The following is a 23,592-nucleotide window of genomic DNA, read 5'->3' on the forward strand; positions in this document are numbered from 1 at the left end:
TCGAGAAAAGAGGAGAAAGCTGAATCCAAGGAAAAATGTCCCCTTCCTGCCAATCTGGAGCCTATTTAATAAGCAGAATGGTCAGAGCCTGGAGGGCTAAGGAGGCCAAAGAAACAAACCCCTCTCAGCCTAGGTCCTCACAACAGGTCAGACCTCATGACAGGGCTGAGAAGTACCAGCCTAGGGACTGGTGTGGGGAGACTTTTTGTTTTTAGGTTTTCATGCTTTCTTCAGATTTTAGGAAGGTGTACTTTCATAAAGTAGAAATCTGCTCTTTTTAGCTTGTCTATAACTCGAGTGGCATATTCCTGAAGAGCTGGGTCAGGAGGAAAGATGCTAGAATTGGCATTTAGGCAACTAGTTCCATAATCACGGCTATAAACGCTTCACGTGAAAAAGCTCATCCCCTGTCCTCCTGAAGTTATGCCCACCCTGGTCAAGCACCACCCCTGGATCTCTCTGGAATAATGTCCACTGCAGCTGGTAAACATCTGCTGTCCCCCCTTTATGTGTCTCGTCGGATGTGGACCTTCTCTCAAGCCTTTCTTAGGCCCCGGGAGGAAGCGGTCAGGCAGACGATGAGTGGAGCTTACGCTCCTTTTCATCCTCACATCATGTGTCCTTTTGGGCTGTAGTCCTATTGGTGGGACCATGCCTGACTATGCAGTGTGACCTCTGTGAACTGCAGTCACCCCTGTAACCTTGGTACCCGACAGGGAATGATCCCAGGACCCCCCGAGGTACTAAAATCCACAGATGCTCAAGTCCCTTGGAGCCGGCGCCCTGTATGGGCGGGTTCTGCATCCTCGGATTCAACCAACCATGGATCGGATGCTAGTATTTTCAATTGTTGGTTGGTTGAATCCGAGGATGTGGACCCAAGGATGTGGAGGGCCAGCTGTATACCCTGGCAGCGACAGTGCGTGATAAACTCGACCTAACTGAATTTGTGCTGAGCGTCTGCAGGGAGACATTTTGCTTCTGTGTATTAAGCACCCCATTTCAAGGCATGACAGATTCCAAGAATACAACACCAGGGTCAGAAAGACACCAGGCCAAACAAGTCCAGAAACAACCACAGGCTCAGACAAGCCTAAATACTCAGATAACAGGCACGCCAGAAAAGGATGTAAAGTATTTCTGTTCCTGGAAAACCTTTGGAAATAATAATTTGCACAGAAGCTCTTACCTTCCATGGGGAGGCCGTCTTGGAATCAGTTTCATCCTATTCAAAGAAAAAGGAGGCATTTAGGCAGCCAAGCAACTGTGCACAAAACAAAGCAGCCCCAGCCTTCCCTCTGGACGACAGGAAGTTCACAGAGAAATCAGCTGGAACAGCAATTCCCTCTGTGACTCAGAACTCAACACTGGCTGGCAGCAAACTGCAAGGCTGCTCGAGGGAAACGAAGCAAAGAAATAGGAGAGAAAAGTTCTTCCTTTTTTAATGCAGTAGGAGAGATGGAGACAATGGGGAAAGTTAATAAAATGTCCAGCGTTTCTTTATGTCATATTCAGAGGACTCTTTGAAGAGGGATAAACGCACCTAAAGAATTGCTGGGGAGGGAGATCAGCTCGGTGGTTTGTGACCGCCTGGAGGGGTGGGATAGGGAGGGAGGGAGGGAGGGAGACGCAAGAGGGAAGAGATATGGGAACGTATGTATAACTGATTCACTTTTAAAGCAGAAACTAACACACCACTGTAAAGCAATTACACTCCAATAAAGATGTTAAAAAAAAAAAAAAGAATTGCTGTGGAAAAAGTTCTAGGTAACTGAACAGAGAAAAACTCTTGATCTTTGGAGGATGGCCAATAAAGACCAACTTCTGTTATTTCTTTTCTTTTTTTTTTTTTTCCTGCTATTTATTTTCCACAGATTTTTACACACGAAAGGCATCTCTCGAGGTTCAAGAACAGAAATCCTTATGAGGCTCTTGACTTTATCCTCTTCCCAAGAGCTAATCCTTCTCAAGTTCAAGTTCCACACGGGGCACCAGACACTTACCCTGGGCATCGCGCCGTACACCTCCTACAAGCAGAGAAGAAAACCAGTTCTATTATTAGAGAAAATACACACTTCTAAGTTACACTCATCACTGTCATGTCAAACCTGGAGAGAATTACAAAAAGACAGGCAGCCTGACTGGCCAGAGGAACTTCTTAAAGTCTATAGAGAGACCAAGTGTTCCTATGTAATACCTTTTCTTTATTTAAGGGACTGCATGAATTTATTACTAGTTAAGGGCTAAAGGAACATTCAACAACTTCTACAATATTTAATGGGCATAAGGAGGACAGCTGTTTTTCCCTCCCGTCAAAGGTAACCAAGACAGTGCAGGTCACACAGAGAACCAGTGCCCTGGCCACACCCTGTGCTACGGAACACGCGTGCTAGGCGACACAGGATGAAGGGGGAGCCAAGCTGCTTCCTTAACAGACACCGTGCAGGGGCCAGACCCCCACCTGCTGCTGCACTGCCTGCACCTCCTCCGCCATGAGACCTTCGGACTCCAGGTCTTCAGCCACCTTGTTAATGTCCTTCAGCCGTGACTCATTGGCCTTGAGATCCTTCAAAGAAAAAGACATAATAACTAAAACCCACAAGAGCAATTCAAAGAAGAGCAACAGGTACTCATAAACTATGGTTTGAATATATAAATTTCTGTCCAATAGGTATCTTATAGCTTTTCTACTCCTTGACGGTCACCTAAATCAGAAAATGCTGATTGTCACTACCAAGGAAGTAAGAAAACAGCAGGGCATCGGAGACGTCTGTCTCATGTTTACTGAACTACCTGTAGTTAATAATAATCCATTATTGGGACTCCCTTGATGGTGCAGTGGTTAAGAATCCACCTGCCAAAAAAGAAAAAAGAATCCACCTGCCAATGCAGGGGACACGGGTTGAAGCCCTGGTCCAGGAAGATCCCACATGTCGCAGAGCAACTAAGCCCGCAAGCCGTAACTACTGAGCCTGTGTGCCACAACTACTGAAGCCCACACACCTAGAGCCCGTGCTCCACAACGAGAAGCCCACGCACCACAACGAAGAGTAGCCCCCACTCGCCGCAACTAGAGAAAAGCCCACACACAACAACAAAGACCCAACGCAGCCATAAATAATTAATTTTTAAAAATCCATTATTCTGGTTGGAGATTTTTTTTTTTTTTTTTTTTTTTGCGGTACGCGGGCCTCTCACCATTGTGGCCTCTCCCGTTGCGGAGCGCAGGCTCCGGACGCGCAGGCTCAGCGGCCATGGCTCACGGGCCCAGCCGCTCAGCGGCATGTGGGATCCTCCCGGACCGGGGCACGAACCCGTGTCCCCTGCATTGGCAGGGGGACTCTCAACCACTGCGCCACCAGGGAAACCCTGGTTGGAGATTTTTTAAAAACCTTTCTTTGTAGGGGACAGGACACATGTCAGAACTGTGATGAAATTTTAGTGCTAGCCACTCTGGGAGAAAAGCCCCTCAACCCACCTGAATTGGTTATAAGAATACTTTTTTATTTGGCCATACCGTGCGACATGCGGGGGTCTTAGTTCCCTGACTGGGGATTGAACCCACACTCCCTGCATTGGGAGTGCAGAGTCTTAACCACTGGACCGCCAGGGAAGTCCCAAGAATACTTTTAAACTGAGGAATGGATAAACAAGATGTGGTATATACACACCATGGAACATTAGCCATAAACAGTTAACAGATCACTGATCCGTCTATAAGGATGAACCTTGACAACATTATGCTCTGTGAAAGCTGTCAGCCATAAAGTACATGATCTATGATTCCATTTATAGGAAATGTCCAGAATACATAAATCCAGAGACAAGAAGCAGCTCGGTGGCTGCCAGGTGCTGGGGGGGAGGGGAGAGGGGGATAAGGAGTGGCTGCTTAATGGGTCTGTGGTCTCCTTTAAAGTGATAAAAAATGTTTTGGAACTAGACAGAGGGGATGGTAGTACAACACTGAGAATGAACTAAGTGTTTCTGAATTGTACCCTTTAAAATGGTTAACTCTATGTTACGTGAATTTAACCCCAATTAGAAAAACTACTTTTACACGTTTGTATGTTAGGTTTAGGAAAGTTCTTTTTTTTTTTTTATATCTTTTTATTTATTTTTGGCTGTGTTGGGCCTTCGTTTCTGGGCACGGGCCTTCTCTAGTTGCGGCGAGAGGGGGCCACTCTTCATCGCGGTGCGCGGGCCTCTCACTGTCACGGTCCCTCCTGCTGCGGAGCACAGGCGCCAGACGCGCAGGCTCAGTAGTTGTGGCTCACGGGCTTTGTTGCTCCGTGGCATGTGGGATCCTCCCAGACCAGGGTTCGAACCCGTGTCCCCTGCACTGGCAGGCAGACTCTCAACCATTGCGCCACCAGGGAAGCCCTAGGAAAGTTCTTAAAACAACATGTAGAAAAAACTGCATGTATTTCCTCAAAACTAAACTGGTGTGAGAAAAGTTTCGATTAAACTCGTTTAAAAATGGCTACAGAAATGAAGGAATATAGTCACTGAATTCTCATTCTGGTAATCCGCAGCAAAAATCAAGAGAACCAAGTCCCCGAACAACTTTCTGTACCTTCTGGAAGTCATCGAACTTCTTCTGCAGCACTTCGACCTGCTCCAGGTCTGCGCCGACCTCCTCGCTCGTCAGGGCCGCTTCCTTCTCGTTGATCCACTGCTGTAGCTCATTCGCTTCACGGAACAGCATAAACTTCTTACAACTCTTCTCCAACATGCCTTTACGCTTCTCCCCCAGTTCCAGCAAAGAATGGTACCTGATGTAATTCGAGAGGGTGACAAGAGGGGGCAGGGGAGACAGTTAGCTTCCCACAGTGGCAAACTACCAGCTGTCTCCAAGATGTGGGTCCCAGGCTGTGAGTCGGTAACGATGATGCCCTGGTGACAAAGTATCGGAAGGCAGACGAAGACCCCGAGCACCCACAGACAACCTCAGGGACAAGCACACACGGCACGGTTCACAACTGGGTGGCTGGGTGGCCCGGCACACTCATGCCCAGCCACGTGCGCACTGACATCACAACCACAAAGGACCGAAACCAAGCGTTTGGCACACCACCACAGGCTCCATGCGACTACAGCTGCGAGATGAGATGAACTTGCTGCGCGTAATGTATACAGAGGGCTTGTTCTCCTGCCGTGTGATTCTGCCAGCAGCCCCCAGGCGGTGGGGGAAGGTATGCTGAGCTATCTTAAACAGCCTCCTACAGGATTTTAGTATCTCCGGAACAGTAGGAAATTTCTACTGTTTCTAAAATAATACATTTATTTCTCAGAAAGTTTTGGCCACTTCAGAAGGAGAAATCACATAAATCCCATTTCATTAGCTGAACGTTTCTTATGAAGAGACTCAAATGACACTCTCACCCTGGGGAACTAAAATACAAAAGACTGAACTTCTGGTATCTTTAGAGATGTGAAAATGACAAACTTAGTACAACTGAGTTAAAATTCCAAAAAAAAAAAAAAAAATCTAGAATCCATTCTAAGCTTCCAGAAGTGAAATAAAAAAGGAACGAATTACCAAGTATCAGAGCACTTTACGAGGCATGTGGTTTCCTGCCTACTGAGGGCTATGGCATCATCGGCCTCCGGGTCTGCTGAGAGCGGCTGGTCCAGCACAAAAGCCACCAGCAGGGGAACCAACAACACTCTGAACACACAGCTGCACAGAAGCAACCAACGAGAGAAGCGGCCACAGCTGACACAGCTTCACCCAAACCCCTTCCCTTGTGAGCGAAAGCTGCTGCCGGAGACGGGCCCCTCCCGCCCCTCGCCTTCCTGGACCCACGAGCGCCTTCAAGAGAAGCGGCAGCGGGAGGATGGACGGGGAGCCAAGGGCGGCACTCGGCAGAGCTTCCGGCCTACTCACAGTTCTTCCACCTGTTTCATACGCAGAGACACGCTGCCGGCCTCCTTAGTTACGCGCGTCCTGCACAGAGGGGCACAGCAAAAGCACGCACGGATTAGTGGGTTAATCCACGGGGATGGAAGGCGGCGGCTCCGATGGGTGCTGTGACGGCGGAGGCTTTGAGTGGGGAAAATTAGGGAGTCATTCAAGAGCTCTTGGAAGCAGGCCAGGCCGGGAGTAAAATCACAGTAAGGAAAGAGCAGGAAAATCACATTAAATTAGGGGGTTAGTTCACCTTCGTTTTCCTGACGTCTGCCACGCTTAAGGCAGTAAACGTTCCTGTGCTAGAAACACTGGTCACTTCGCAGAGCCAGGCCAGGGGATACAGTGACCGCCCCGAGGAAGAGACTCTCCTGAGGGCTAACACGCAACTGTAGTCAGAGATCTGGTCCACTGTTTTGCTCTCGTGTTTATGATCCAGGCCAAAACCTCTCATTCTTGTCTTAACAGTAACAGAAAACGTCTAATTAAGTGTATAAATAACCGATCTCCGCGGGGATCATCAGGGTCAGAAAAGTTCTATTATTCTAAACTCTAGTGAGGATGTATTTTCTGGATCTCTCCCAAGTGCCTAAAGCCTTTGATTTCATTAGCAGAGTAAGATATGCCCTAAGGGAGGGACATAGGTCTCTATGGGGCTTAGCTACAGGAAAGAGGACAGAGCCGGTTCATAAAAAGTATACTCCATTCTCAGAGCACAAAGTCGATAGACGAGACGCTCCCTACGCGGCCTTTTACAAAGGGCGGCGCAGGAGGGGTGTGGAACAGCTAAAAACCCATTTCAAGAACATCTCCTGACCCGAGGACAAAGACTGAGACGGTAATAATTCGCAAATGTCTAGGAAAAGAAACTTGCCAATGCAGGGGAAGACAACAAAACAATGGAAAACAAAGGTACGGGTCAGGGATTTTAGGTTCCAACAGCGTTGTGTGGGTTAGAAGCGACTTGGGAAAGGCAGGAAGAGTGTGTTCTTGAGTGCAGACAGGCATCATAAGAGCATCTGCTCTGGAGCCTCAGGACGCTGCCTAAACCTCAGCCCATGCGTGACGCAGACTAAGCCCCAAGCGGCGCTGGGCCCTTCGTGCCCGATGGCGAGACCCTTACTGGTTGTCGATCTGCTCCTGCCGCAACGCGATGCTGCCCTGCTCTTCCAGGAGGTTCTCCCGGGAGGCCGACTGCGCAGGGTCCAGCTTCTTCACGTACGCGGCTGGCACGAAACCCTGACGATCGTTCACCTCCACTTTCCACCAGTCCTAAGTGGAAAAAAAGAGAGACTTGAAAGCCAATTCCTCCCCTGAGGAAGGAAGAATCCAAGGAGGCCTGTGTGCATACAAAAGAAAGCTCTAATCACGGCAAGAGAATCCCGTGACGTGCCAAGTATGCAGACGGCCACAGTGCAGCCCCGATGACTCGGGACAGGAAGGCCAGCCTTCTCTTCGCGTGGACGCCCTGCAACTGTGCTAACACTGCAGCCACGAGCCACGCTTAAGTGAAATGAAATAAAAACGCAGCTGCACTTGCCACACGTGAAGCACTTCGCCTGCGGTTAGCAGCCACTGTAGGGCCAACACAGACATAAAACATCCACCACCACAGACGGTTCTACTGGACGACGCTGCTGTTGAGTAAATCAGTCAGACCGGAGGGTTAGTTGAGGGTGAGAGTCAACATAAAGACACCAGTCAGGTTTTCTCAAACTCCCACGACTGGGGTAAGCTGAGGGTGTGGGAATAGGAGGTTCTTGACAACGGCCGGGCCGAGGACACTTCCCCAGCCTAGACCGAGAGGGGAGGCAGGCTCTTTGGGGATCAGTCCTATGACACGTGGAGGACCATGGACTCACTCCAAGGACACTGCCAAACCAGAATGTGTCAGGCGAGAAACGCTGATGAACCAGGCAGCGTTTAACTTTGAGAAGACGGAGCCTACGGGGTGACGTTGGCGCCGTCTTCAACTGTCTGCTGTAGTCGTACAGTCTAGAACCAACAGGTACAAGCTACAGAGGAGCACACTTTGATCCAAGAGAGAAAAAAAATTCCACTTGGAATTTTTTTCAATGGTGAAAAAAGCTACCCTTGAGAGGGTGGGTCATTACACTAGCTTCCGGGTATTCAAGGAAACAAGACTGGTCATCTTGATCACAGGCAAAACAGGATAAACCTGTATGAAGTGGGAGGTGGACCAGGGAAGTAGTCTTCAAATTCGAAACCAGCCTCATCCTGGAAAGACACACTCCCAAGACGCCCAACTGAGCGCAACTGGCGGTGCTGATGGAGACCCGCCCACGGCCTCTTTCTGCGCTTGCCTTGTTGGTGCTGTTGAGCAAGGTGAGGATATCCCCTTTCTTCATGGTGACCTCTCGAGGGCTCTTCTCCTGATAGTCGTAGAGCGCCAAGACCAGCTCCTTCCCGGTCTCGTCATCCATGGGGGCCACTTGTTGCTAAAAATCCAAAGGAAGGGCAAACAAAGTTACAGGATGTCCCCGGTGTGGCATCTAAGCCCCCGGCGGAGTCCAACTTCCACAGCTGTCCCAAATTTACCAAACACACCTTTGTCAGAGTTCTTCTCTGAAGCTACCAACAAAATCTGATTCAGGAAGTTCAGCTGTCTTGGGGTCTTTGAGGTCACAAGAACAACACCCATGACCGTGACACCTGCTGGCCGCATCCGGGTCCTTCATCTTCCCCAGCCCCCCAGCCCCCAGGGAACTCGCAGCTGCTGAACGGAAGCCACACTCACCCGGCATGACTGGGCCTGCTCTCGCAGAGCCTGGATGCTGCTGCCGTAAGCGCTGAGATCCGACATCAAAGCCTCGTGTTTCTTTAGCAGAGCCTGGAACCAAAATAACACACGGCGACCCTGAGCAAGAAGCCAGAGCCGCCCTGCTGCCTCTCCCACACGCCACCTGCCTCTGAAATCTGTTTAGTTACCCGGCGACCTGATCAGTCCTCCACTCTCTCCCCCTTTTTGATAAACATTTAATTTGGAGGAAATACTGTGATTTCTACTATAATCTTTTCAGCCTGCCTTTACATGCTTAACTAGGCAACCCCTGAAACACATGAAGGGACATAAAGAACAACATCACACGTACAGCAGATCCACCCCCATCCTAAGAAATAAACATTCCCAACAAGTGGCAGCTCCCTCGTCCAGGGAACCCCGTTCCCCGCCACACTCGGTGCTTCTCCATTTTCCTCTACCGCCACTTCCAAAAATCATCTCAGGTCGTGTCAATATTCAGCTCACTGTGGTTTTTGTGAAGACTGGCAAGAGAAGAGGTAGGCACACGGCTACACCTAGACCTCTATGAATAAAATTTAAGGGGTCCACTAAAAAAAAGATGACTAACAAAGAACTGTGTTTATGTACGTATGTGTATGCAGGTGGGGGAGGAAAGATGAAACAAGAATGGAGAAATGGTCACGGCTGATGGTGAAAGGCCGTCTCCTCTCTTCTTTAAGTATGACTGAATTTCCATAGTAAAAAGGGAAAAAAGACGCTGAAACACTTCGAAGGGCGACAGCCGTGAGGCTGCACCTTCCACGTGGTCATTCTCCCAGCCAGCCCCAGCCCGAGCGCGGCAGCCCCCAGCTCGCCTCACCTCAGCCGAGTCCTCGTCCTTCCCATAGTCGGTGCTGCCGACGATGGGCTCCTTCTCCCGCATCCACGACTCGGCCTCGTTGGCATCAGCGAAGTACTGCTGGGCCTGCAGCGAGTCCTCCAGGTCCTGACGCCGCTGGGAGGCCTTGGATTTCAGCGACTCCCACTTCTGGTTCAGCTCGTGGAGCTTGGCCTTCACGTCCTCTGCAGCAAAATGGCCTGCGAGGTAGGCAGGGGAGGGAGGACAACGAGAAGCAGGTGGACACATTGCAGCAGGACAAAAACGTCCTCTGTGCGCTCGCAGCACCTACGACACTACATCTTGGGGAGCCAGGCCCCTTCATATTTTCAGTTTTACGAGAGGTCCAGGTTCCAGCCCAACAGATCTGCTTGTCTTCTGCCTCCTCAAAGCATGAAGTCTATCTAGACTCTAAGAAGGAGGGTATCCCTAGTTGGTGTCAGTGACGTTATCATAAAGAAACAATAAAAATAACAGCCCCCACTCCCCCAACTCCCAGTCACGGAGACACACTTGCCGGGCACTGTCTCAGGCTCCTCAGTGTCTGACCTTGTTTAATCCTCACAACTGTGGGAGCAGGTGATATCATCCCCACCTCACAGGTAACAAGTCCAGCTCAGAGAGGTTATGGGCAAGTCAAAGTCATAGTCAGGAGAGCGCGGGGACGGTCTTCAACCCTACAGCCCAGCCTGACTCGGGTCCACGCACTCAGCCTTCCAAGAAGAGTGCCGTGAATGAGAGTGAAGCCACTTTTCCGACGACACTCACCTTCATCCACCATGGCGTTCCCCTTCTGTGTAACTGCTTTGATGCGGGGCTCATGTCCGGCAATCTCTGCTTGTAGGGCTTGGTGTTTCTTTAGCAGATTCTGGACTCCAATTAAATCTTTGCCTGAAAGAGAAACCACTCCCAAGTCACCCAAGCCATCAAGAGAAGAGGCAGCATAACTGTCACTTAGCTTCCACCACGGTTTACCTAAACTTCCAATTCAACTTAAACTTGACCTTGCTCACTCTGACACTGGTCCCCTTCCTGCCGTAAGGGTAGAGCCCTTTCCCAACTGGATTCCTGTCTGATGGCGGGAGGCTGACCTCTGTTGGTGGATGCAGCAATGGGTTCTTTCTCTCGAATCCATGTCTCCTCATCCTCGACGTCACGGAAGAGCTGCTGCAAACGCAGAGAATCTGCCAGCTTCTGCTTCCGGGCAATCATGGGCTCCTTGAGAGCCTCATAGCGGGCCACCAGGGCTTCCTGCTTCTTCTTGATGTTTTCAGCATCAAAGTGGCCAGCATCCTGGAACTGGCGGGCCTGGATGGTGATGCCATCGATTCGATCCTGGGAACAGGTAGGACAGAGTCTTGAAAGCCTGGCCCAGCGTGGGGCAACTATGTTCTGGACATTTCTAGGCTGACTTTATTACTTCAGGTGTGGTTTGCTCACATACCGAGAAAATATAACACGGTTCTTTTCCCATAGCCAAGAGCATTCTTTCTGCCACTGTTTCCCCTCATTCTGGGATCCCAGAAAGGTCCGAGGGAAGGCAGTCTAATTTGAACAGAAGCATATAGCGCACACATGGTTCCCTAAGAAAATCAACACACTTCATCCCTCCCCACACCAGCTGCTCTTGACCGACTGGCCACTCTCACTCCTGTGCTCACTGGCCCAAAAGCCGCGCCCAGGTCACCGTACCTGGTGTGCTGCCACATCGGCCTCCAGCAGGGCGTGCTTCTTCTGGAGGTTCTGCACATTGGTAAGGTCTTTGCCGTAATCGTCCGAAGCCAGGTGACCTTCCACTTCGTACAGCCACAGTTCGATGTCCTCAACGTTGCGATTAAACTGCTGCTGCTGGTTAGCCTCACGGAGCTTTATTCCTAGTCACGGAGGCAAGTTTGATTTCATTAGTTAACACCGTCCTTCTGCCAGTGTGCTCTCAACAATGGCATCTCGCAGAAGGACCACGGGGCAGGATTCTAGTTACAGCGTCACTGCTATCAAGAGGGTAAAGAAAAACCGCAGCCTCTGCTCCACCTTTTAGATGCTGAAGTGGAAGTCGTTTAAGAAGCCTTCTAACCCCCATGGGATAGGGGCTGGCGAATGGTTAAGTGCCCTTGGCTCCAGGCTGAGCTCTGACTTTCAGTGATGAGGCCCAATTCAGTCAGACTATCTAGACTGTGCCCAACGACCAAATCATCCCCTTCTCACTCAGGCTCCCTGCCCTCCCTGACCAGCACGCTCAACCACATTCACCAAATCAGCAAAGCATCAGGAACCCAGGGCAGGTGACTCCTACCCAGGAAGTGAGCCCGAGTGCCCAGGTCACCCAGCTCAGCTTGCCTGGGTGGCACATGTCCCCAAAACACGGAACGAGGGAGGAAGGTTTAATTCCCCAAACGGCCTCCCGTAACCCCGTGCACACCTCCTCTATTTTTTTTTTTTTTTTTTTGCGGTACGCAGGCCTCTCAGTGTTGCGGCCTCTCCCGTTGCGGAGCACAGGCTCCGGATGCGCAGGCTCAGCGGCCATGGCTTACGGGCCCAGCCACTCCGTGGCATGTGGGATCTTCCCGGACCGGGGCACGAACCCGTGTCCCCTAGATCGGCAGGTGGACTCTCAACCACCGCGCCACCAGGGAAGCCCTCCTCTCACCTTTTAGTTCCGTGGCCTCCAGCAGTTTCTTCCACAAACTGATGACCTCATTCATTCGAGCTGCCACCTCGTCCTTGGCATAGTGGTTGACGTCAATCAGCTTTTGCCCGGCTTTCTCCAGGGCGTCAATGCGGCTCTGGTTTGCCGAGAGCTCAGCCTCAAAAGCCTGATGTTTCTGTACTTTCCCTTGCAGGTTCGATGGGTCCTGCCAAGGAAAGGAAGAAGGGAGTTCTATCTTGAACCTAAGGACATCAAGTTACGCTGCACTACCCTCACACTTATCTTTATAGGGAGACATATAAAACGACCAGCTTACATTAAATCGTGTATATTTTGAAATTTCCAATTTCTTTATTTAGCTACAGTTTAACTGTGAGTGCTGTGTTTAGCTTACTAACCAAGTGCTACATGGCAATGCTAACAGGACATTACTTTATAAGCTTCGTCCGTGGCGGTTTTCATCTTCTCATTGACCCAACTCTTGAGCTCATCAGAGTCACGGAAAAACTGCTGCAAGTGGAAGGAATCAGCCAGCTGGGCCCGGCGATACATGGCTCTCTCGTGAAGGGCGTTGCGGCGGCTCAACAGCTGGAAGGCAAGGCTCGCTGTGAATCTCCAGCTCTTACCCCCCCCGCAGATCAGGCTCAGAAGGGCCACCCACGGACAGAAAGGAGGTGTGTAAAGAGGCTGCACACTTACCGCATCTCGGCGAGTAGCCACATCTTCCATCGCATAGTGGTTGTTCTGAATTAGCTTGGTGGCAAACTCGTCTAAGGCCTAGGAAGAAGAATAAGGTTCTTCACTGGTGAGCGACTCTTCCACAGCTTGGACCCCAGAGGAAAGTGCAGAACAGGGCACGGAATGCTCTAGACCTGAACTCAGGTCAAGGTTTTCACTCTGAGGTTTGCTATGACAATCTTTATCCCTCAACTGCTGAGTTTTTGCTTGATGTTCTTAGAGGGCACAGAGTTACGCTAGCTTCACTCAGGACTGGACACATTAGCTGCAGCTAACGTCACAGCAGGAACTGACGGAGTCAGATATGGGTCAACAGCCTTTCAATTCCTACTTCTAAGGTCTGTGTTCAATGGGAAAATATCTCTTACATTAATTCTTAATTTCTTTTAGAGGAAGGTAATCTCAACTTGGAGGTTCACATCAAGAAAATGACTTCACTCTAGAAGTCGTGCTGTGTCTCCAACAAGGTGGTCAATCATCACCGTGAGACTTTAAGCACCCGGAGCCTTCACTGAACCTGCTCAGGAACCTTTTGGAACAAGACGAGACCTCTGCTGGCTCTCATGATAATCTGAAGGCACTGACAGCAGGGAGGGGTCTTACTGTAATCTTCTCCTCCTGGGCACTGAGGGATTTCTCGAAGTCTTCGTGCTTCTTGAGAAGCGCTTCCACGCTATCCAAGGAATCTCCCAGGTCTTCATTCAACAGGAACGCCTTAGAAGAGGAAACAAAATGTTGAGATAATGTCTGATTCCTTTCACCTCCTAAGGCTGGAAAGCAAAGGCTATTCTGGCAGAAGGACAAAAAGAAGGAAAGAAGTTCTATGGCTATTACACCTTCAAATCTCCCCCAGAAAGCCAGAAGCCTCTTCAGATTCCCTTAAAACTAATCCAACAAGAGCATGAAATCCTTATTCCACATTCCACTGAAACTTTTTTCCAATAGCTTCTGTTGCTTCTATTAGATTTAAATTACGCATAATGCTATGTTCTAAAGAAACAAACTCTCTTTAACAAAACACTTCACGCCATCACACTACCCTGAAAAACTGGGGCCTTTTCTGAGGGCCTTTCAATCTTGGCAGCAAGGACCGTGCTGGCAGAGCCCACAGAAGCTGGCAACCCTCCACCTGACGCAGAGCTGAACCACTGGTGATCCCCGCACAGAATGTGCTAACTGAGCAGCAGACGGAGCAGGCGGCCGGTTCCCATCCCCAATCACCTCCTGTTTGCTCATCCAGTTGTCCACCTGCTCAGTGTCGCGGTAGAAGAGCTGCAGGTCCATGCACTGCTCATACTGCTGCCGCCGCAGCTCCCACAGCTCCAGCAGCGCGGCCCGCTCCTCGGAGAGGATGGTCAGCTGGGAGGGAGAGGGGGCAGGTGGAGGGAACCTCAGTGCCCACGGTCGCTGGGCAGACTCAGAGGCTGCCCTGGCATTTCCAACCCTCTGCCAACCTTCAGGCCTCTGCTCCGATTTAAATAAGGGAAGGAGAACATTTCCTTGCACGTGTCAGGCAAGCCACAAGAAACCACAGATCCTGAGCGGCTTGCTGAAAGTTGATGTTAAACCTAAGAGGGGTGGCCCTGCTCGAATGAATCTAGAATTAATTTACTGCCACATTATCACAAATAATGTTAGGCAAAAATGGCAAATAAACCCCTAGGTAGAAGAAAAAGGGCATCTATGTAGAAGTGAGGCGGCATAAATGGAGTAGGGGCTCTTAGGTGAGAAATGTCAATTGAGTGGTACTCCGCAGAATATGCTGACTAGACCCAGGAATGCCCTAGGCTTAATTTTTAGGCTCTAAAGTTAATGACAATAAAGTGTGTCTTTGAAATGTCTCTTCTTGGTCTCTGTAACATTAAAAATATATATCGTTATCTAATGTTCCTCAAGCATCTTCATAAAGATACTTTGAAACTCTGGAATTATACACACACATACAAATAATACAAATTTGTTTCCTCTTGGCTCCAACTACTAATGCAGGACTCAGCTCCCTGCAAAGCCCCCTTTAAGTAGGAAATGTGTTGCATGTATCCCAAACAAATGGAACTTTCTCTCCCTGATCAATCACCACACATCTTCTTTTAAAATCTCTGGAGCTGCTGCTTCCAGGCGGAATCTCTTGTGTAAGTTTTCTCACACACCAGGGTGAATGCAACGTCTGGATATTTAAGGCTGGATAATAGCTTTCGGAGACTTAGTAAAAGAGTCTTTCTCCTCTCTTACCTTCTCCCTCACTTCATCTGAGGCGTAATGACCAGCAGCAAGCAGGGCCTGTCCAGACTCATCGGCAGATTTAAAGCTATCTTCGTGAGCATCAATTTCACCCTAACCGGGGGCGGGGAGAAAAGGACAATTTATGCCCAGCATCTTGTAAAAGAAGAGGAAGTTACTGAATTACACATAATCATTACAAATCAGGAATATCACATCTAGAATGAGGAAAAAAATCAAAGATACGGCCAGGTTTCCATATAACAGCCTAGGTCATCGAACAGGAGAGCATCATTTATTAAGAAGTCTGTGTCCTACTGGCTTTTTGTGCCACCTGTCAAACTGTCAAGTTTCCACACATCTATAGGGTCTGAGCTCTCTGTCTTCTGTTCCATTGGTCTATTTCGGGTCTTTCTTGTGCCAGATGGATTTCTTTTTTTTAACATTTAAAAAAATTAATTATTTATTTTTGGCTGCATTGGGTCTTCGTTGCTACGCACAGCCTTCTCATTATGGTGGCTCTTCTTATTGCGGAGCACGGGCTCTAGGCGCGCGGGCTTCAGTAGTTGTGGTATGCAGGCTCGGCAGTTGTGGCTCATGGGCTCTAGAGCGCAGGCTCAGTAGTTGTGGCACACGGGCTTAGTAGCTCCACAGCATGTGGGATCTTCCCGGACCAGAGCTCGAACCCGTGTCCCCTGCATTGGCAGGTGGATTCTTTTTATTTTAAATAAACTTATTTTATTTTATTTTTGCTGCATTGGGTCTTCGTTGCTGCACGTGAGCTTTTCTCTGGTTGTGGCGAGCGGGGGCTACTCTTCGTTGTGGTGTGCAGGCTTCTCATTGTGGTGACTTCTCTTGTTGGGAGCATGGGCTCTAGGTGCATGGGCTTCAGTAGTTGTGGCACACAGGCTCAGTAGCTGTGGTGCACGGGCTTAGTTGCTGTGCAGCATATGGGATCTTCCCGGATCAGGGCTCGAACCAGTGTCCACTGCATTGGCAGGTGGATTCTTAATCACTGCGCCACCAGGGAAGTCCTGCCAGATGGATCTGTTTATGATTTTATAATACCTGGTAGGGTGAGTCAGATGGATCTGTTTATGATTTTATAATACCTGGTAGGGTGAGTCCCTCCCCTGTTCTTCACAATTATCTCAGCTGTTTTTGATTTTTTTTTCTTCCAAATTAATCTTGTCAAGCTTCCCCGGTGGCGCAGTGGTTGAGAATCCGCCTGCCAATGCAGGGGACATGGGCTCGATCCCTGGTCCGGGAAGATCCCACATGCCGTGGAGCAACTAAGCTCGTGTGCCACAACTACTGAGCCTGTGCTCTAGGGCCCGTGAGCCACAACTACTGAGCCCGTGTGCCGCAACTACTGAAGCCCGTTCGCCTAGAGCCTGTGCTCCACAATGAGAGAAGCCACTGCAATGAGAAGCCCGCGCACCGCAACAAAGAGTAGCCCCCGTTTTCCGCAACTAGAGAAAAGCCTGTGCGCAGCAACGAAGACCCAACACAGCCAAAAATAAATTAATTAATTAATTAAATTTAAAAAAAAATCATCTTGTCTCATTCCAGAAATAAAGGCCTTCGCCTGGAATTGCACTGAATGTATAAATCTTGGGGAGATTTTGTACCTTTATAAGAGACCATTCCATCCCTGCCCATCCTTTTATTCAGTGTTTCTTTTCTTCCATCAAAACTTTACAGCTTTCTCCACGGATGTCTTACACAACTTTTGTCAGATTTACTCCCAAGTATCTTATATTTTCCGATGCAATTATAAGTAGGATTTTTAAAAATTACGCTTCTAACTGCTGCTAGTGCATATCTGACTGTTGTATATTAATTTTTATATCTAGCACCTCTCAGAAGACCTACAGTAATAATAATTTTAAAAATCTTGTTTAACAGTGTTTTCTAGAATTTCTTAGCCATAGAAACCCCTTCTTCTTAAGGTAGAGCCTATTAAGATCTCATAAAAGTAGTTTCCCAAGGACGCTCTCTGGGGAAATAGCAAATCATGAAACTTAAATTCACCCAAACCAACTATGAAATTCAGCATTTAAACAAAGACATTGTTTAAGGTGGCACAGGACACACGTGCAAAACAGTAGCACCTCCACCTTGCCAGAGCTTGGCCCTTTGCTTTTACGAACCGTAGTTATTCTCCTGACATGTACTCCCTTAACCATCTATTAGAAGAAGGTAAAGCAAGTCTCCAAAGGCAGAACCAGCCACAATCCCTATGGCGAGAGCTACCTGTGAGCAAGGTTTCAGCCACTTCTGGCTATAAGTGACAGAGCTACAGTGATGCCCTGTTAAGCTCGTGGCCTTACTTTTGGAAGACCGTGGAGACCTTACCTTGTGCTCCTGATGCCTATCCAGCAGGGCTTCGGCCCCAGCCACATCGTTGGCAAGTTCATCTGCATTGATGAGGGCTTTCATCTCAGTGACCCAGCTGGTAAGGTCTCTGAAGTCGGCAAGGAAGCGCTGAAGCCTGGGAAACCAAAGGTCAGTGAGGAGAGGTCTCGAGGGGAGGCCCCAGATGGAAGATGCCGCCCTAGAGCTCTGAATTCATGTCCTCGGATGCCTTAACGAACCATACAAACTCTAGCCCTCGGAAACATGGGACTCTTTCAATCTAGACTATAAAGGAAAGCAGAAGAAGGCTGAAATCAAGCCTTCAAAATTTAGGTTCTGTCTATCACTCTAATTCCCCAAGCTTGTCCCTTATTTTCAACTTCCTTGTCACTCCCCAGTTCAACCCTTAGTTATTAGTAAGAAGCATTCTCTCCCTTTCAATCCTTGATTTACTCAATTTTAACAGAGTATTTCACATGATGCTCACATTGCTAAAGAGACTATTTCCATTTCTATTGGTTCTAACACAGTGATATGAGATGGAAAAAAGATGTGTATAGTTATAAATATTATGTGTGTATATGCAAACACTACAAAGTTTCCAGTCTCCAAATGTAACACAGAAATATATTAATATACAACATAAAAATATATAACAAATACAGTAAGAAAAAGTCATCTGCCTTTTCTTACTAGAGGAAAGCTGTCAAGCGATACAGAAGGTTTCTCAGCAGAGAGAACTGACCGTCAACTCTGCCTTCCTATCGCCTCTAAAAAAAACGCCCCCTGGTACGGGCTGCGGGGCCCTGGAGGAGCATTTCTACCTGTATGAATCGTTGAGACGTGCGTGTCTCTCTGCGGCCAGGGTGCGGATCTGCTCCCAGTTGGTGATCAGCTCCTCTCGTTTCACTTGGATCTGGGTGGCGCTCAGAGGGTGGGACTGCTGCAGGCGGTCGGCCTCGGCGCACAGGGCTTTGACCTGCAGACACACTCCGTCAGGGCTGCTCTCCTGACCGGGCTAACTCACTTATAGAGTCAGCTGCCTTCAAAACCCACCTTGTCCTCCAACGCAGCGAGATCTCTCTCCAAACCCTCGTGTTTCCGAAGCAGAGCCTGGACGCTGGCCAGGTCCCGGCCAAAATCATCAGAGGCCATTAACTGTTCCTTCTCCTTAATCCAGCTGATGGTCTCGTCCACATCCCTACAGCACAGAGGCACCTGTTAATCCACAGTTACGACACCCACCTGGGACTGGGAGGCCACGCGGGGCCAAGACCCAGTCAGCCCCACATCTTCCTAGCCTCGCCCTGGGCCTCACCACGCACCCCCCGGGAGACCCCTTCCCGCAAGCCCCTCAGCTCGGTACCTGTTAAAGCGCTGAACCTCGGCTGCCCCGAACAGCTTCCCCTGCCTCTGGAGGGCCAGTCCCTTCAGCCGCTGCCAGGCTGCGTTCACCTCATCCTGCTTCGTCTTGATGAGCTCCTCCTCAGGGTGCTGCTCCTGAGCCAGGAAGGGCAGAGACTGCCCTCAGACCAGCACCTCTGGCCCCACCAACTGCGCGCCTGGCCTTGGCTCCCTGACGCGGCCGCCTCAGCAAACCTTACTGTTCTAAAGAAACACTGGCTTTTTGTGTGGAATGAAGGGAAGCTCATTCAAAAAGAGCTTCCATTGCTTGCTCTATAAAAAGGCGAGAGCCATTCTCTGCGCCCTGGAGCTGTGGGGCAAGTCTCTCTCTGTGCATCAGCACCAAACCCCCTGCTTAGTTAAGGCCCTTCAGCGGCACCTCTGTGGCGGCCTTGTCAACGCACCACTTGCCCGAGCCGCTCCAAAGTTCACTGTTTCAAACGTCACGAGGCTATTAATAAGCATTCCTGCCCAGACACATGGTTTTCCAGGTCTGTTCCTGACTTCAGACTGGAGATATTCCTTTCAAAGTATTCTTCCCCACTAACCACATTCTGTCTTGTTTAAATAAAAATAACATGTAAAGTAATAAGGTGAAGCACTTCCGGGTTGCGGGATCCACCTGTGAGATCTCGGGCTTGGCCTGCCTGCTCTCCTCAGCACAACCCTGGGACGGCCCAGGATTCTGGGGACAGCTCACTCGCCAGTTGGAAGGGTGAGATTACATCTGAGGAATGCTGGCTCTGGATCCAAAAGGGAACAAGTACCGGTGCCGAAGGATCTACATACATAAAATGTGTACCCCGCCCCCCAAATCCAGTTTTCCCTAAAGCAGAAACTCCCGAGTTCATCCTACTCGATGTCTCCGGAGCCCTGTGGTAGCAGGTGAGAATAAAGCGGCAGTGATAGGACCGCACGTGCATGCAACTGGGAGGGGCTGCCCCACTCCCCTCTTAATGGCTCCTGAGCTCCCGGTGGAGAGCCATTCATCACAGGGCTCCCCAGGCTCCCGGGAGCCCAGGGAAGCTCCGACTCAAAAAGGAAGGGAAGAGCAATCAGGCAGTGGTGGACGTCTGCCAACCCTACGAAGCTTTCACCACCACACCCTAGTCTGAGAAACCCCGACACCCAGCTTCAGCAGCCCAATAAAAGCTTCAGCCCTACCTGAAAGTGGGTGAAGGAAACAGATCAAAGGAACTCTGCCCTTCCTGCCCACGGCCACAAGTTAGAAAGCATTGTCCAATTTAGGAGTGATCAGTATTGCCGCCTTACTTAGACCTAAACAGAACTCTTAGACATGCTTACCAAAACCTGCTCACTCAGAAATCAGGGACCCAATCAAAACTTCTCTTCTGGAAAAGTTAATGTAATGACGGTACATTACATTAATGTTCAAGTAAAGGAAGTTAATGGGACGATGCTGTGAGAAGCACAGCACTTCCCTATTTACCTGAATGAGCTTGGCGGCAAACTGGTTCACTTCATTAACTCTTTCTTCGTGGGCAGCCATGTCTGTTTGAAACTCTTCAAATTTCTTCTGTAAAACCTCCACATGCTCCAGGTCCTGGCCCAGCTCCTCAGAGGTCACAATTGCCTCCTATTCAGGGACCACAACAGAGCCAGAGTCACCAAAGAACACTTGGGAACAATGGCTTCCAGAACCCCATCACGAAATGGGCTCCGGTAGGGGCCGCGGCAGCTTCGGCAGACGCAGTTTTTTCTGTGTGCTGCACTTCCGCTCTGCCGGCTCTCAGCTGCAGACGTGGAGGGGTCTCGTCCCCTTCTTTCCTCAAGGCCTCCCCAGCACACCTTCCTTCTCAAACGTACCTTGTCGTTGATCCAGTCCATCACGTCCTCACATTCTCGTAAGAACTGCACCAGCTTCTGGGCCTGCAGTAGCTTGATTCCTTTCTCCCGCATCTTCTCCAGAAGTAATTCCCATTGGCGGTGCAGCTCCATCAAACGAGTCTGGAGGGTAAAGAGCCCAACCCCACAGATTACAACCTTTCCTGTGGGATCTGGCTCCTCCACAGAGTTCCAACAAGTTAGAAACCTCACAGAGCTCTGAACAAGTCTTTTTAAGAAGATAGATAATCCCTACACTGAGGGGAAATTGTAAAGTTAACTGAGAAGAGGAAAATGCATACACTTCACAGTGGTTTGGTAGGTCTTAAAGTACAAAATAACTGACCTTTCGTAGGTAGATGTATTCTAGTTTATGCCAAGGAATTTATTATTTTGTAATTATCAGTTATTATTGATATCACATTATTTGGTAAGTATTTAGGTAATGTTTTTAGTTATATTAACTGTTAAATTATTACAGTGGGATTTCTAGGTCATAAGACTACAGGGGAAGGAAAGATGAGGTGTGATCATGCAACCGCAGCAGGAATCACTTAAGTGTGTGTTCTGAATTCACGGAGGTAAAGGGGAGAAAACAAGATGTCCCATAGGCATCATACGTGTAAAGAAATAACTATGAGGCACAAGTAAAGAGGAAAACCTTAGTATAAAGGTAAAAAGATGGGGTCCTGAAACACAATCAGCTGTCAAAGAGGACTCCTGGCAGAAGCTGTTTTGGTGTTTCGTGAAAAGATGCAGCTTGTGGTACATACAGTACATCCCAAGTGAGGTTTACATCAAGCTGCGCCCAGGTGGCAGCCACAGGCCCAAACAGTCACTTCCCAGCATTTTGGGTTCTCACGGCACAGTCCTAGTAAGGACTCGTCAGGAACCAGAGGGATTATCATCAATTCAAGCTTAGGCGATGCAGTCTGGCATTCTAACCCAATCTCTAGGTGTTGATTATGCCTACCCAAGATACTGGGAGTTTCTGTATAACACAGACAGAAACAAGTGACACAAACACAAACACTACCAGGAGAGAAACCTGGGATCCACCCATCGTTGAGATGCCACTCCCCGAAAACTGAAAAGTTGAAAGCCACGGGGTAGTCAACATGGGTGGATTCTCTTAGGAGCAAGTACTGGTGGTTCATTTGAAAGGAGAAAGCACTGGGAGGAAAATAAAGGCTCACACAATTCACTTCCACCACTACAATCATTTCCATCGCTGATGGTTCAAACCGGAGTCCACCACTGAGAAGGAAGTGAAAGGCATTCCCAGGCAAGGGGGAAAAGGCAACCAACAGCAAGTCAATACTCCACCTACTCGGATGTGGGAGCCAATGTGGGTGGCGGTCACTATGGGGCGCCACGCCGTCCGGTACGGTGTGAAAGTCTAAACCGGTGACAGACAGGTTATCCAGGACACAAACAGTCTTCACAGCCCACCCACCTTCCTCTACGTTAATGCTGCCTGCCTAACTAAGCTACTGCGTTACTGGGCCAGGTCAGTTACCAAGACAGGGCGGCCATGGGGCCTGGGGGCACGGATGCAGGGATTAAAGGAGAACGCTTTGCTTTTTTTTTTTTTTTTTTAATTTTTTGGCCGTACCGCGCTGCATACGGGATCTTGGTTCCCCAACCAGGGATCGAACCTGCGCCCCCTGCAGTGAAAGTGTGGAGTCTTAACCACTGGACTGCCAGGGAAGTCCCCCCTTTGCTCAAGTTAAAATGAGGCCACAGAAGGCTCAAGAAAATCCTCACCTACAAGTCAGCCGTCAGTCTCTCACAAATCTCATTTCCATACTCTTGAGGGAAGAGCCGGGGCCAGGCCTGTTCCAGGACTGGAACAACTTTCCCACTCCCAGTATGTCTCCTCTTGTCAATACTGCAGTTTTGACAGAGGCCAGTTTCACAAGCTTGCTGGTGTCTGAGAGCGTGAGTGGGCAGGGAGGCAGGTGCGCTTAGGGAGCGCGTGGACAGCGGGCAGGGTGGAGGACAATCCTGGCTGGCTCAGGCAAAGTTCTCAGCAGGGGCCTGAGCAAGCAGCAGCAGCTTTCAGAGAAGCAGTTGGGGGAAAAGAAAGCTGACAGGAATGAAACTCGGGCTGGGAAAATAAAGTGAATAACTGTAACTAAAGAAAGGAGTAGATTGAAACACTGGTTCTGTCACCTATTAGCTGTGGGAACCTGAGCAAGTTGCTCAAAATTCTCTGAGCCTCAGCTTCTACCCTTCTATCCTATGGCGACCTTGCAAGCTTCTTGTGACGATTAGAGAGAACATATGTAAAAGTCCTAGCAAAGTGTTCGCACATAAATAGCTATTAACAGCTTCTCAACAAATAGTAGCTAACAGTAGTTTCAAAATTTTTTTTTGGATAAATTTATTTATTTTTGGCTGCGTTGGGTCTTTGTTGCTGCGTGCAGGCTTTCTCTAGTTGCGGCGAGCGGGAGCTACTGTTCGTTGTGGTGGCACATGGGCTCAGTAGTTGTGGCTCACGGGCTATAGAGTGCAGGCTCAGTAGTTGTGGCACACGGGCTTAGTTGCTCTGTGGCATGTGGGATCTTCCTGGACCAGGGCTTGAACCTGTGTCCCCTGCACTGGCAGGTGGATTCTTAACCACTGTGCCACCAGGGAAGTCCCTCAAATGCTGCTTTAATAACATCTCTAAACAGGGAAGAGGGGAATGAAGAGAGCTTTGGGTCTCCCTCCCCCACATTAATTACTAAAGACAAACACTTGATCTATTTCTCATATTTCCCCGTCTGTAACCTGGTTAAACTAATACAGAGCAGCTGAATCAGCAAATCGGCACTCTGGCTGATTTC

The 23,592-nt window shown here is 49.2% G+C and overlaps 1 protein-coding gene across 5 annotated transcripts in view; it reads right to left on the reverse strand.

Annotated features, from left to right (window-relative positions):
- The window catches only part of SPTAN1 (spectrin alpha, non-erythrocytic 1), a 60,308-nt gene that overhangs the window by 23,353 nt on the left and 13,363 nt on the right, over positions 1 to 23,592 (reverse strand). For 3 of the 5 annotated variants that reach the window (XM_060014041.1, XM_060014040.1, XM_060014039.1), the window contains exons 4-27: positions 20,744 to 20,884; positions 20,367 to 20,513; positions 18,879 to 19,012; positions 18,569 to 18,713; positions 18,337 to 18,491; positions 17,513 to 17,648; positions 15,167 to 15,268; positions 14,156 to 14,293; positions 13,538 to 13,648; positions 12,896 to 12,973; positions 12,629 to 12,784; positions 12,197 to 12,401; positions 11,242 to 11,423; positions 10,641 to 10,884; positions 10,318 to 10,440; positions 9,532 to 9,749; positions 8,667 to 8,759; positions 8,233 to 8,367; positions 7,032 to 7,180; positions 5,888 to 5,947; positions 4,574 to 4,772; positions 2,462 to 2,566; positions 2,004 to 2,027; positions 1,190 to 1,225 (exon numbers count right to left, since the gene is read on the reverse strand). In XM_060014041.1, coding sequence (XP_059870024.1) covers positions 1,190 to 1,225; positions 2,004 to 2,027; positions 2,462 to 2,566; positions 4,574 to 4,772; positions 5,888 to 5,947; positions 7,032 to 7,180; positions 8,233 to 8,367; positions 8,667 to 8,759; positions 9,532 to 9,749; positions 10,318 to 10,440; positions 10,641 to 10,884; positions 11,242 to 11,423; positions 12,197 to 12,401; positions 12,629 to 12,784; positions 12,896 to 12,973; positions 13,538 to 13,648; positions 14,156 to 14,293; positions 15,167 to 15,268; positions 17,513 to 17,648; positions 18,337 to 18,491; positions 18,569 to 18,713; positions 18,879 to 19,012; positions 20,367 to 20,513; positions 20,744 to 20,884 — 3,216 coding nt within the window. The remainder of the gene's footprint in view (positions 1 to 1,189; positions 1,226 to 2,003; positions 2,028 to 2,461; positions 2,567 to 4,573; positions 4,773 to 5,887; positions 5,948 to 7,031; positions 7,181 to 8,232; positions 8,368 to 8,666; positions 8,760 to 9,531; positions 9,750 to 10,317; positions 10,441 to 10,640; positions 10,885 to 11,241; positions 11,424 to 12,196; positions 12,402 to 12,628; positions 12,785 to 12,895; positions 12,974 to 13,537; positions 13,649 to 14,155; positions 14,294 to 15,166; positions 15,269 to 17,512; positions 17,649 to 18,336; positions 18,492 to 18,568; positions 18,714 to 18,878; positions 19,013 to 20,366; positions 20,514 to 20,743; positions 20,885 to 23,592) is intronic. The other 2 variants (XM_060014044.1, XM_060014042.1) reach the window with 1 other exon arrangement.

Source organism: Delphinus delphis, chromosome 6 (genome assembly GCF_949987515.2).
Source record: "Delphinus delphis chromosome 6, mDelDel1.2, whole genome shotgun sequence".
Classification (NCBI taxonomy): domain Eukaryota; kingdom Metazoa; phylum Chordata; class Mammalia; order Artiodactyla; family Delphinidae; genus Delphinus; species Delphinus delphis.